This window comes from Chionomys nivalis, chromosome 5, assembly GCF_950005125.1.
Source record: "Chionomys nivalis chromosome 5, mChiNiv1.1, whole genome shotgun sequence".
NCBI lineage: Eukaryota > Metazoa > Chordata > Mammalia > Rodentia > Cricetidae > Chionomys > Chionomys nivalis.
Genome location: NC_080090.1, coordinates 36435768 through 36450950, shown reverse-complemented (window position 1 = coordinate 36450950; position 15183 = coordinate 36435768). Strand labels below are relative to the sequence as shown.

Sequence of the window (15183 nt, the reverse complement as noted above, 5' to 3'; positions counted from 1 at the left end):
CATATTTTTATAGGCAAGATTTTTATTTTCTAAGAGTCCTAGTATTTTACTCTTTGGAGGTGGGCATGTCTTTGTTCTCACTCTTCATTGGCACTCCTGAATAAAGTATTTTCAAGTTGCTCTTTTGAGACTTGGGCCATTTTGCTGAATCAGCTCCTTTTCATTATTCCTCTGTGTATACTTTATAAAAATTGTGGCCCCTTAGCTTCCTGTCCTCCTTTATTGTAACCTTTGATATAGCCATGAATAACACCATTGTTCTGCAAGTGATCCTTTTAACTTTTTCCTTAGCTCTTAAGATTTTCTATTTATGCTATATGTTATCTGAGAACAGATAATTTTACTTTTTCTTTTTCTATTTGTATAGTTTTCTTTCTTGCACAATTGCTATGGCTACAGTTTTTGGCATGGTGTTGAGGTAGTGAGAGCCAACAGCTGTCTTGTTTCTGATTTGGGGGAAAAGCATTCATCTTTTGATGTCAAGAATGGTATTGTTTTGTTTCATTTTTTTCAAGCATATTTCCTTTATCACTCTGAAGACATTCTGTTCTATTCATGCTTTGTTGAACATTTTATCCTGGTGGCCTGCTGGGTTTCATCTAATGATTTTCCAGTGTCCATTGAGATGCCTTTCCCCTCCTTTCATCCTATTAATACAGTATGTCACATGGCTTTTAGATGTCAAACCAGACATTTATTTCTCAAACAATTCAGTTACTTATGGTATACAATTTTTATATTTCTATATGCTATGGAGTTTTATGTATCTACTCCTAAAAACTAGTTTAGTTTTGATGAGATGAATGTGGTTTTGGTTATGGGCCATTTAGAATGAATTGGAAAGTGTTCCTTCCACTAGCATTTTTGGGAAGAGTTTGTGAAGGAATGTTACTGACTTTTAATTAGATCTAAGTTTTACTTTGTGACAATATTCTTATTAATAATTTAATTCTATTTATATTCTATAGATGCCTGTTAGGTCTCAGAGTACATTGTTGCCCAAGTCTGTTGATTCCCTGTTGATCTGCTGGTTTGATATGTTTGTTACTGAAGGCAAACTTATGAATTCTTCTTCATCACTGTATCTTGTAGAGAAGAGTGACTTGGAGTGTCTTCTCCTTTCAATTCTCCTTCATTTTAAAGGATTGCTTTGCTAGATGTAGAATGCTTTGTTTATAGACTTTCTTGTAAGTTTTTGACCCTTACAAATTTTGATCCCTTGTTTCCTGATGAGAAATCAACTCTCATTTCTTACTTCTTCCATTTCATGTGCTACTTCCCTTTCCATTTAGAGGACATGCACATTGATTTCTTCTCACAGATAGATTATGGTGTGTTTAGTATTGTCTCTCCTTTAGCTTCGCATCCCCTTGAGCTTCTTAGATATGGAGATTGGTATTTCATTAGATTTGGAAATTATCATCATCCAGTTTATTTTCACCACTCATTATCTCCTTCCCACTTTCTGTCACATTAAGAATAAAATGAATATCATTCTTTTCTTGTCATAACAAGTTTGAAAGAGAAATACATAAAATAGGCAAAATGCTCGAATCAGCTCTCCCCTCTCCAGGATTTGTTGTTGCTATGGCTTGTTGCCACTTTGCATTCCTGTCCACAAGTGAGTGGGAGCTCCTGGTGGCCCACATCCTCAGCCAGCTTTAGGTGTTGTGCTTTGGACATTAACCATTTGCTATGTAGTAGTGTCCTGTTTTAACTGACAATTCTCCAATGATATTTTTTCAGATGCTTGCTTTCCATCCATGTGTTTTCTTTCCTGATGTGTCCAGATCTTGGTCAATTTTTAAATCGAGTTATTCTCATATTGTTGAATTTTAAGTTCTTTGTATATTTGATATATTAGTCCTGTAGCAGATACATATATAGGAATTACACTCACTCAGTCTGTGGCTTTTCTAATTTTCTAAGTGGTGTTTTTTTATTTCTAAAATTTGCAGATGACTTTTAGAAATAAAGCTGAGTATACTTCTTCCTTGGAATATGTGTCTGTATGCATGCACACACTGTGTCTAAAAACGTTCTTCCTTGGAATATGTGTCTGTATGCATGCACACACACTGTGTCTAAAAACGTTCTTCCTTGGAATATGTGTCTGTATGCATGCACACACTGTGTCTAAAAACGTTCTTCCTTGGAATATGTGTCTGTATGCATGCACACACACTGTGTCTAAAAACATTCTTCCTTGGAATATGTGTATGTATGCATGCACACACACTGTGTCTAAAAACGTTCACAAACCCAAGATACTTTAGGGTTTTTCCTATACCATAGGAATTTTATAGTTGTGTATATTACATTGAGGTCTTTTACTCATTTTGTATTACTTTTTGTGAAGGTCATTTCTGTTGCACATAGATATCTTGTTACTTGGTTTCATTTGTTCAAAACGTCATCCCCTATTGAATTGCCTTTGCTACTTTTTCAAGGAGGGGGTGACTGCATTTATGAATCCATTTCCAGACTGTATTCCTTATTTTCCTGTTTTCGTTGTTCACCAATTCCATCCGATTGTGATTATCACAGCTTCAGATGGGAAGTTCCAGAGTAGGAAAGCGCCAGTTTTGGCTGTTCTTTTCTTACTCATCAGATCATTTTAGTGGCATCCACAAGGTAATACCCTAGAATGTTGATTAGGATTGTTTCAGGTCTAGTATTTAAAGAATAAAACTGTCACCATAAAACATGCTTATTTAACTTATACATGGAAGTTAAATTTTTTAATGGAGAGAAAAATAACAAGATTAAATTTAAAATCAAAATTGTGTCTTAGGGAATAAAGAAAAATAAACCTCTCATACCCACATATATACTCATATACATAGATCTGTACCAGCCAGACTGAAGTACAAAGTTATACATCCTCATAGTCAAGGTACTTTGAAAGTGGGGAATAATAATAAACTAAATTATTGATATGGCATATAATTTGGGAAGATCACTTTAAACTTATAATAAATATTTAGTAATGTAATTGTTTTTTTTTTATTTAGGTTGATGGGTTGGATGGCAGTAATGTTTCAAATTCAATGTGGATTTCCAAAACAAAGATACCATTTAAAGCTTTTTTTTCTCTAGCTTCTCTAAATCCTATAGGCTTTTCCTCTCTCTATTTAATTGGCTGACTTATAGAAAATAATAAATAGTGCTGGTGCTAATGGGCATTTATTTCTCTTTCCATGCTTCTGTAACTCATTATTGCCCTCGTTCACATCATTACTGGTTGAATTATCTGCCACCCTGTGACCGCTCATAGACTGTGTGAGTGACACACAGCTGGCATAGATTGTGGTCATGTCAGAGTCTCTGGTTTTCTATTTTGCTATCGTCTGATTCTACTCCTAGACATCTGTGAGTGCTGGCTGGCTTGTGCATAGCTGTAGAATTAATTATACCTGCTAATTGGTAGAACTTCCTTTTTTCTCCTCTCTCTCTCTCTCTCTCTCTCTCTCTCTCTCTCTCTCTCTCTCTCTCTCTCTCTCTCTCTCTCTCTCTCTCTCTCTCTTCCTCTTCTTTTGCTCCTGAATGTGAGCTTTTCTCCTAGAAAGTGAGTTTTAGCTCCTCTCTGTTTCCAGGATTCTCTGTTATATGTAAATAGTATCACCTCACAGTTTAGAAACCCAAAGACTACCATCATATTCCTGCCCTGCAGATACCCTTTAGTGTCCCATCACATACCTGCTTTCTCTTCCTTCCATGTCTGCTGCTGCCACCCTGCCTTCATGGTTATGTCTGTGTTTCCTTCCAGTCTTCAGATGTTTCACTGGTGAGCTATAATCAGATGGTTTGATAATAAAACACAATTATAAAGTCAGTTTGTGGAGGTCCATATTTTCACAGTTGGTAAATGTAAAATGAAAGGGGTATGATGACTTCTTGTGGCTCACTTGATGTTTGTGTTCCAAAGGAAGTTGGAAATTATTAATAGTGTGGTCGTAACTTGGTTTTATTTATTATTTACTATATATCATGTAATATTGTAAACACTTCAACATATTGCTTTATTTAATCATTGTCCAGCCTAGATAAGTAACTATGTTACTATCCTCATGAATTTGTAGGCAGGAAAAATGAAGTGCACAGAAACTATGTTACTCGCCCTGTGTTACATAGATGGTAAACAGCAGCAGAGACTTCCAGCTCAAGATCTGTGCAAGTCATTTAAAAATGAATAAATAAATAAAATATGACCCTGTTTTTCAAGGGCTTATATTTTATTTAGTATTTTTAGTGACTGTTGTCAGCTTGAATTTGAATTCAAATCCAAGGGCAGACTCTTTCATGTGCCAGGTGGCAGATCTTTTTCATATGTCCCATTAGTGATGAATGCTTCTTGACTCTAGAAACTCCCGAGTTCCATGTGTGAATGGCCCTCATCTCTGTGAGCCCAGTGTAATCTTGATGATCATACTTGATTGTCATGCTCTAGGGAGCATGATAAGTCCCCCTTAGTATTTGTCCTGTTTAGTCCTTTTTTTTTTCTCATGTGGCAAAATATTTTACCGTAGTTTGGTTTTTAACAAGGATAATTTTTAGAATATCTTTAATTTATCCTTTGACAGTTTCATACATATATGACACGTATCTTGGTCATATCTACTCCAGTACTCCTCTCCTACTTGCTCTGCCTGGATCCCCTAACACTCCCTCACCTAACTTCATTTCTTTTCCTTTTCTTCCTCCTCCTCATCCTGTTCTTTCTTCTTCGTCTTCTTTTTTCTCCTCTTTTTTTTCCTTTCTTTTTGAAATAACCTCTGAGTCTGTCAGTTAGTGCTGTTGGCATGAGCATGAGTGTGAAGCCATCCACTAGAACACTGGCAACTTAACACCAGCCAAACCCCTAAAGAACAATGACTTTACTTCCCCCACATTCGTCAGTTGCAAATAACTCCTTAGCTAGGGGTGCAGCCTCATAAGCCCCTCCCCACTCTATACTGGAATGTTGACTTGTTTGGTTTTGTGCAGGTAACCATAGCTCCTGTGAATTCATGAGTGCTGTGGTCATGCCATGTCCAGAAGACAGCATCATTTCACAGCCCTCTTCTCCATCCTCCAGCTCTTGCATTCTTTCTACCTCCTCTTCTGCAGTACTTCTGAGCCTCTGCAGGGTTGATGTGTATGTCCTATTTAGAGCTGAGCACTCAACAATCACTCCCAGCACTGTGACCAGTTGTGAGTCTCACATTGATGCCACTCACTACAGTAAGAAGCTTCTCTGACCAAGGGTGAGAGAAGCAGTAATTTATTGATGTTAACAGATATTTAGAAGTTAGTTTGACTACATGTTCATCTAGCAAAACAATAGTAGTAGGTTCTGCCCTGTGACCTCCACAGCCATCGGCTTTGACCAGATTTATTGTACCAGGCATGAATTCTCCTCTGTGGAACAGGCCTTGATTCCAATTAGAAGGCTGTTAGCCACCCCATAACTGTCAGGCAGTGCTCCAGTGGGCACATCGTTCCTGATAGGTCAGTATGTCCTAAGACTTTGCAACCTTAGGACAATCTCCAAGTGGGTTGCTTATTCCCTCAGAAGTGCAGCTATTTTCATGTCTACTACTTATTTGCTGTTTTTTTCTCTGTTTTTGTCTTAATTCTTGTTAGTTTTTCACTGGTAAGATATTTTTCATTAGAATGTAGTCATAGGTGGGTAAATTATACTAATTTGCTGATGTGTGAAATCTTAAAATTAATAATTTAAATCTTAAAATTAAAAATGGATGAAAAGTATACATAATCATGGCATCAAATAAGATATTATTTATACTACTGTAATCCCAGCCCTTGGGAGGCAGAGGCAGGTGTGTGAGATACATGAAGTGAGTGGGGTTAGGTAATCATAGAAGATAACAGTTTTACTAACAGCTAAAGGAATTGTATTTTTCACCTGGGACTGAGATGAGTACAAAGGCATCGTGGAACTGATTTGTAAAAATTGCTACAATAATGTTGTACCTTTCCTTTTTCTTTCTTCTTATATTGTATATCTTTTCCTTCCTTCTTCCCCACCCTTCCAGAGGCTCTCCTTATAGAGAATCCCCTTTGGGTCATTTTGAAAGCTATGGAGGGACCCCCTTTTTCCAGGCTCAGAAGATGTTTGTAGATGTGCCAGACAACACAGTGATACTGGATGAGATGACCCTCCGGCACATGGTCCAGGACTGCACAGCTGTAAAAACACAGTTACTCAAACTCAAGCGTCTGTTGCATCAGGTGAGTGTGTAATGATTATTCCAGCGCCTCCTTTGTAACTTGAACAGATTGACTTTCTAAAAAAGTTACTTGTGTTTCTAACATGTTCAATTTCGGGTAGAAACAAAACCTATAAATAGTACATGCTTTGAGTTCATCTCCAATACCATATGGCGAAAGAGAAAAAAAACATAGAACTCTTTGTAGAGAGGAAAGGAAAGCTTTACATGGACAATACTTCTATTGTAAGATTTCTGAAAGATTAGAATTGTAGTGGTTAATTGAACAGTTATCAGAAATATACTGGCCATTCAGTAACTAATATAATTTCTACTTAATGGCAAACAGGATTAATTTGATTTGTGTTTGAGACATTGAGTACCTGTTTTCTTTAGAAAGTCTAGACCCATAGTAGCAATAGGGCTTGAATAAAGTCACAGGATAAACTGATGGAAAGTCTCAGATTGTGATGGATCTATTCTACACAGGAAAGAGAAAAAGACGAGATCTCCTGAGTAACGTGGGAGTGTGGGGTTCATGGGAAAGGGTAAAAGCAGAGAGGAGAGGAAGGAAGGGGACTGGAGAAAAATGTATAGTGAAACAAAAAACAATAAAACATAAATAAAAGAATACCTTCTTTATGTGAATATTTAGTGTTAACAGATAAAAAAGAAATAGAATACCAATTTTAAACTATAGATAGCTTTTATGTGGTTTTAAATCTAGTTTTTTTGCATTTGATAGTCAAACCAAATTTAAAAACCTTAGTTGAAAAAGAACAGCATGACTTCTCAGTTTGCTGTCTGGGTTGCTTTTCTCAGGATGCCTTTGCATCATATTGACCAGGATCCAAGTCTTGGAATTCCTGTGGCCAACAAAACCATCTGTCTGCTCAGTAAAGGCTAGCTGAAAGTAAAGCTTGGCTCCTAACAGCTGACTCTGAGAGCAACAGTTCTAAGGAATGTATGTTGTTTCACAGTTCTTGGTTCTGGTTTTTCTGAACTATTGTGGCTATGCAATACCTGTAGAAGCTTTTGTGTGCTAAGCCTGGGGAAAAGAGGGTAGAGAGCATCCTTTTGGAATCTGTGATGCTTGGACTCCTCCTGTGCATGCAAGGATGGGATGGTGGAAATGTTAAGAAATAACTGTAACTAACAGGTAGGCTTTGCTCCATAGGGTTTCTCTGCTGGCTGGTCTGGGAGGAAGGTTTTCTGGTCATGAGCTTTAGTTCCAACAGTACAATGTGGTAGAAAGGATAAGACATAGCTAAAGTACACTAAATACCTGTTGTGAGATAGTCATTGTTTTAGAGTATATTCCTCAGTGATAAAGCATTATTAAATATCAGCTGATAAAACGAGGTCCTAATGATCCATTCCATCAATAATGAAGTGAAGATGATAACTGAGAGAAGAGGTGATGAGTATCCTAGGGACTGAAGAACTTAATGTATGTGAGGCTGTGAAGCCCTGAGAACTTCTTTTCTCTCCCTTGAGTCTCCAGATGTTAGGGTGTTCACATTGAGCACATGGACTGGTTGTTTATGTAGTGAAACCAAAATTATGGAGTTAAAATTGCAGAATACTTTTTGGATATCTTTAGAGATATCTAGTTGCAAGATAAATTAAAAACTGGCATCTAAGATTTTATTTAACTGTCTCTTACATTATTCCTTTAATTCAAAAATGCTTATTATTGTATTTGTATGAGTAACATGTATATAACCGTGTGACTGTGGGTGTGAATGTGTGACGATGTCTCTGCCGGTCAGAGGGTCACTGTCAGGAGTTGACTCTGTCCTTGTTACCATGGTTCCAGGGCTCAAACTCAGATCATCTTTACTTCCTGAGCCAGCTTGCTGCTGCCCCCTTTTAAATTTACTAAAATATCATCATGAAGTGTATAAACTGTTTGTAAAGCTCACATACTATGTGAAGGCTTGATGAGAAATATGAAATAGATCTTTATGTGCCTTTTATACCTGAGTCAGTCTGTTGTATGAACAAGTTACCGACCAGAGTTTCTGTAGCTCTGTTATGTATGACTTTATTTTGCCATAGTCTGGAGCTGTATCTACTAATTCCTGGATGGTACATATTCTTTTGCTTGATACATGCCCTCAGTTTGCTGGAGTATATCCTTAATTTATTTTTTAACAGAAGATGATGACACATTTTTAATTACTTCATAAAGAAAAATCTTTTTATTCTGTACTCATATTTGATTGATAGTTTATAACTTTGAAAAATTTGGCTAAAGTTAAAGAAAGAAAAATAGAAGATTTTGCTTTTCTAAGATCTTGCTTTAGCTCTTCTGGAGTATACTACAGTCTGACCCCAATTTTCATTGTATTTTGTCTTCTTTTAATCTGGCTGTGTGTTGGTGGCACACACTTCAATCCCTGTATTCGGGAGGCAGAGGCAGGCAGATCTCTGAGTTTGAGGTCAGCCTGGTCTACAGAGTAAATTCCAGGATAGCTAGGGTTACACAGAGAAACACTATCTCAAATAAAAAAATCTGTTCTGTTGACTGAGGTTTTCTGTCCTGCCCAGTCCTTGTTCTGCCTGGTTCCCACAGTTGTTAGGTTTCAAAGAAATCACACAGAGGTCTACATTAGTTATAAACTGATTGGCCTAGTATCTCAGGCTTCTTATTAACTCTTAGAACTTATATTAGCCAATTTTTCTTATGTATCTTAGCCACATGGCTCAGTACCTTATTCAGCGAGGCAGACACATCTTGCTTCTTCTGTGGCATGCTCAGAACTGCAGAAAAAGCTTCCTTCTACCCAGAATACTCCTGTTCTCATTGACCGACCTCTACTTCCTGTCTGGTTGTCCTGCCTATACTTCCTGCCTGGCTACTGACCAATCAGCATTTATTTAAAATATAATTGACAGAATATAGACGATTGTCCCACACCAAGATATTGAAGATCTTTTAATTTCGATGTGCTGTGGTTTCAAGGTGATATTCAGTGTGAATTTGTTATAATTGATTTTCATTTCATGTCTCAGCAGTTACTGTTTTTTTTATGATTTCTTTTGGAATTCATACAGTGTAACAAGTTATGACAGTAGTTATTTTCTCTTATGTTTCTGGAATTACTAGTAATCAGAAACTTGGACTTCCAAATAAAATCTTATAATCTTTTATTTTGTTGACATTACCATTTTGGGGAAATTTGCTATGTTTTTGGTGTATTTATCTAATTTTATATTCCAGTTCTGTTTTTATTCAGCTGCCTGCAGTATTTCAGTTTCTCAAATTTTATTATATACAGTTCCTTATTCATACAAACTTGTCATTGCCTTTTTAAGAAGCTTACTAAGTAAAGAGCTTTCTGGCCTTCTTTATTAATAATTCTGAGTGTATTTTTTATTATGTCTTTTTAAAAGGATCATTTTTTCTTTATTTTTCTTGTCTTTTCTAATCTTACTTTAAATATATTATGATTACTTATTATTATTTATTAGTATTTCAGAGTGAGAAATTAAGAGTTGGCTTTGGACTCTGTACATGGGTCAGGCATGCTAATTATCTGGTCTTCATTTTAAGGTGTTGGTTGGATGGATGGGCTCCAATGGTCCTCAACAATGCTGGTCTTCATTTTAAGGTGTTGGGTGGATGGGCTCCCAGTCGTCCTCAGCTACAGACAAAGGGTTTTCTTTCTGAGATGCCTATAGCATCTCCATAGAAGGAACCTCTGGCTTTTGCTTAGGAAAAGAAAAGAAATTTTATCAATTACTTTTGTGACTTTAACAGCTTCCTTGCAGATTGTAGAGCATCATGACAGGGAAGGCATAGTGGAGCAATTCAGTTCTTGGCAGCAGATTGTGTGCCAGAGGTTTCTCTCATGATAGGTTATTGCTAGAACCAGGGATACGCTAACCTTCTGAGGCCCACCTCTGTCATTGGCTTCCACTACTTAGTCCCCACTCCTAAAAGTTCTACCTTCTGCTAAAATAAGCCACAGGTGGAGAATGGAAATTGCAAATATGAATCTGTGGGAGGTATTTTGGAGTCAGTCTGTAACATCCGGACATTTTATTTTATTTATTATGCAGAATTTTATTAAGTTTTAGTATTAATATATCCTTTTGGTGTGGGGAGACAGGCAGGGTCTTTCTGTGTAGCTTTGACTCTCCTGAAACTCCCCATTCAGGCCAAGTTGGCCTTGAACTCACAGAGATCTGCCTGCCTCTGCTTCCCAAGTGTGAAACACATAAGAGAACAGTAAGAGAGGAAAAAAACCACAAGAATAAGAAGGTTGTACATTCTTAAGAAAAATAGTGAACTCTCTTATTAGCTCTCTAAGCAGAAGGCTCAGAAAATAATTAGTGAGAACCAGCCAGGGATTTTGGTGTTCACTGTCTTTGTTCCTGAGGCCCGATGCACGTTTTAGGAAAGCTCTTAAGGGACAGTGTGGAGTGAAGGTGTGAAGGGAGCTCCCTGCTCCTGTGTTCCATCCACCACTCCCACCCTACTGACCAGCTCTTGGAATCTGTTTTGTTAAAGTCCTGTTTATGAGTTTGAACAAAGTCCTTCCCGTATAAATGTTTAAAATTGGTAACTGGTGTATTTGGCCTTTAACCTGCTTTTATTTGTTGTTTTGCACAGCTGAGGGTTACTTTGTAGTTTTAATAGGAGTTTTGTACATCTCATTCTTCAGCTCTTACAGTTGTGTGGGACAGGAAGGATAGTAGTTGTAATGTCATCTTGATAGCCAGAAATGGAGACCTTGAGATTTGTCTCTTGGTCACTGTGTGTGTGTGTGTGTGTGTATTTGTATCTATCTGTATAGAGTGTATTGTTTAACTATAGCTTTGCATTATTTTAGGTTGATATTTTGTTTTATTACATGATTTATGGAATCTTTATGGTATTTTTAAACCTCGAACTTAGAGACTAAGGGACTATAATAAGAAAAAATTGCAGTGATGCCTTATAACCTTTAATTTCTTATAGCCTGCCTCAAAAGCTTTTGGTTGGAGTGTAATACACATGCTGGATTGCTTATCTTACTGAGTTTCACACGTGGAGTGTCTGTGTAGCCAGCACCCATCTAGAAGCAGAGCACTAACAGGACATGAGCTTGGCTGCAGCTTATTACTCTGTTCTTCTGGTGGGACCATTTATTTGGTCTGAAAACATCAGTCTGTTTACCTGTGTTGAACTTGGAATGAAGTGAGCTCATGTAACACTTCTGTCTGACTTCTTTTATTAGCACTGTTCTTTGTGAGTCATTGTTCATGTTTTGCACCCGTGCTCAGAGCTGTATTTCATTTGTTTCACAGTTGGCAGACATTGGGCAGGTTTGCAGTTTGGGTTTTTGCGACTAGTGCCACTCTCCTCTCTAGTGCTCTGCCTGCCTACCTGCCTACCTGCCTACCTGCCTGCCCGCCTGCCCACCCTCCCTCCCTCCCTCCCTCCCTCCCTCCCTCCCTCCCTCCCTCCCTCCCTCCCTCCCTCCCTCCTCCCTCCCTCCCTCCCTTCCTTCTTGAACCCAGAGGCTTTGTAGGCAGAGGCTGCTTGTTTGTTTCCCGACTGTTCAGACCCGAGTAATCACACAGAAACTACATTAATTACAATACTGTTCGGCCAGTGATTCAGGTATATTTATAGGTGTCTCCTTGACTCTGCCTACTTTCTCTCTTTATCTCTGTTCCTGATTTCTCGCCTGGCTTTGCTCTGTTAAGCCATTGACCAAAGCAGCTTTCTTCATTAACCAATGGTAATAAAACACAGCATACAGAGGGGAATCCCACATCTTATTGTCTTGCTGCACGTCCTCCATGCTGAGCTGTCTTTCCTACCTACTAAGTAATCTAGTGTTTTGCTTTTCTGTATTTATTTCATTTGTTAGATCATATTAAAGCATTTTGAGATTTTGATGGGAGTAGCATTGAATCAGTAAGTATATTTCAGGAAAAATTGATCCCTTAGAATATCTCTATGCCCATGAACATGATATGTTAGTAGGTTGATTTTGTTCCTTAATTTTTTGTAGATTAGTTTAATACTATTAGGTTTACTTCTAAAACTGAAAGTTTTATTGCTGTTTGTGTTACCAATTATTTGTTTTTCCCCCTCACTGAAACTGTGTCTGTGTGTGTGTGTGTGTGTGTGTGTGTGTATACAAAATCACATACAGGGTGATTTTGGACCAACTTTGAGGACCAGACTGGCTTTGAACTCATGATCCATCTGCCTTAATCTTGAGTGCTAGAATTTCAAATATATATTTTTAAGATAAGTTTCTTAAAGTTCATGAGGTAGGTTTTCTGCATTGAGCCAAATATTAAAGTATATTTCCTACTAGCAAGCATGTGCTCAAAATTACTTTGGCTATCCAGGCACTTGTGGTTCTATGTATATTTTAGGGTTGATTTTACTAATTTTCTGAAGGAAGTCTCTGGCATTTAGATAGTGATTGCATTGAAAATGTTGATTGCTGTGGGTAGTTCTGGTGAGATATACACTAGAGAAGACTACTCAGATAACAAGTTCAAGCCAATAGAGTCTTCATTAGCTGGCTGGAAACAATGCTGGGTGTTCAGACCTGAGTGAAGTCCTGAGCCTTTCTCAAGTTGAGCGTTTAAGTACAAAGTCCACATCCTGGGTTGACACATCTCAGCAAGAATAGTTAATTAGAAGTAGAACTACAGAAGCCAGAAAGCAGGAATGGGACATTTAGGATCTTTCTTAGAACCATATAGTCTTTGTTGGATTAGGTCTCTGTTCTCCTTTGGCACATATTAATGTCGATATTCTGGATTTCAAGGCCTGAATGGTACTTCCATCATGCCGTCCTTGTGCTAAGGTCTCAGGGCCTGTTATAGTATGAAAAGTTGAGAATTGTAATTGTTTGCTTGCACTGCCTACATTGTTATATAGATGTCCCCAGAGGGTACTCTGCTTACTTTAAGGTTATTTTAATTGTTATTTTTATCACTCTCCATACTCTATCAAGTACTATTTGAATGCCAAAGACTGTGACAATATCGATGTTAAAGTCAGTGCATTATTCTTAAGACTATAGGCTAAACCTAGCTGTGAGTGTTGAAATGGGTTCTGTTTTTAGTCATGTAAACCAATATAAAATTATTGATCATTTCATGCAGTAAGAATAAGCACTATTTAGTGGAACTTGTCATATTACTATGTGTACAGATCTATACATACATATATGCATGCATACATATCTTGTATGCATATGTAGAGTAGCTGAACGTGACAGGAAGTTTACTTCATTCTGTGTTTCATGTCCCACTCCCCACAGAAAACACCACATTAGTTAGGTAAACAGGCGTATACTTAAAGCAACCACTATCTTAGCAGCATTGCATTTGAGGCTCCTGAAAATGAGTACAGAATTGAAAATGTTAATGGGTTTGCGGACATCAAAAGAGATCAAATAGAGAAAATTAGAAAAAAATTGTGTGTGTATGTTTTCTTCCTTCCCTTTCTTTTCCTTCCTTTCTTAGTGTTTTGTGCACTGGTGTTAAACAATGCTTAGGTGCTCCAAGCTGGTGAACTTCATATCTTAGCTCAGCCCTGAATGTTAGGATTATAAGCATGCACGACCATGCCTAGCTAAAAGTAATGTTTTTAAGTGTATGTGTGTGTGGTGGGGAGGGTAGTAAAGAAAAAGACATGTCCAGATTCAGAGATGCGTTAATCAGGTTTAATATTAAATTAAATTTAAACAAAGGTTTATGGATAGTATTTTCTTAAAATATTATGATGAGGAGTTCCATGCATTTCAACACTCTAATATTTTTTATTTCTTTTTTTTTTTTTTTTTTTTTTTTTTTTGGTTTTTCGAGACAGGGTTTCTCTGTGGTTTTGGAGCCTGTCCTGGAACTAGCTCTTGTAGACCAGGCTGGTCTCGAACTCACAGAGATCCGCCTGCCTCTGTCTCCCAAGTGCTGGGATTAAAGGCGTGCGCCACCACCGCCCGGCTCTAATATTTTTTAAATGTTAGGTATTTTTCTTTTGTTTAAGATGCTTTACCTAGCTACAGTGAAACCCTGTCTCGAAAAACCAAAAAAAAAAAAAAAAAAAAAAAAAAGATGTGTTACTTCTACAATCTGTTAAGATCAGTTAATTTCTGAAAAACTAAAAATCAGGCTTTGTAAAGTCTCTACTTTTTGCATTCTCAAATGTTGCTTGAATTGCTAGATTTTTTTAGATACCACAGATCAGTTATGGACATTAGTAATCAAAATTCTTAGTTGACGTTGTGAACTGTATTCAGTGTGATTTGCTTGTTCATATAGCTTTGAACTTACAAACGAACGGTCTAGCAACTTTTGAAATTAAAAAGAAGCTCTTTCCCCGTCCTCTGCTTCCTTCTTGAGATGCCTCCATGGCTGGCTATAGCTTGTCTGAACACAAAGCGGCTTTGTTGACATCATTGATGATGCTTGTCCGCTGAGGCTACTCAGAGCTCCCAGAATCTTCTCCCAGAATCTTCTGCTGACTATTTCAAGTATCAATGTCTATTGCAGCTGCTCTGGAACTCATAGGAAGACCCCAGGTTTTGCAAACTCATGGGAGAACTTCCTGGGTAAGATGGCATTACCAGGTTTTCCAGTGATTAAAGTTCTGTATCACACTGGAAGTTTACTTTCACACTGTCTCAAAAAAATAAAACACTGGAAGAAGGCTGACTGACTGTAACCATTTCATGCTTTTAGATGAGAAGGCGTATTCATCTTTAATAAAAAGCCAGTGTGGACTGGGGATGTAACTCAGTGGGAGAGTTCTTGCCTACCAGGAACAAGACCCTGGATTCAACTCTCAGTCTGAAAACACATCTTTTTTTATGATTTATTGATGAATACATTAACATTATAAGCACATTTAGAATTCAAAATCTAAAGAAACTGCTGATGCCTCACTTGGTAAAAATGCAGAATATTTGGGCAGTCAGTTCACTAAACTGCTTGTGCTTTGTTCAGTTGG

At 37.5% G+C, this 15183-nt stretch overlaps 1 protein-coding gene across 5 annotated transcripts in view; it reads left to right on the top strand.

Moving 5' to 3' along the window:
• The window catches only part of Ccser2 (coiled-coil serine rich protein 2), a 110184-nt gene that overhangs the window by 58178 nt on the left and 36823 nt on the right, over window positions 1-15183 (top strand). For all 5 annotated transcript variants that reach the window (XM_057769255.1, XM_057769259.1, XM_057769258.1 and 2 more), the window contains one exon: window positions 6039-6234. In XM_057769255.1, the coding sequence (XP_057625238.1) occupies window positions 6039-6234 (196 nt within the window). The remainder of the gene's footprint in view (window positions 1-6038; window positions 6235-15183) is intronic.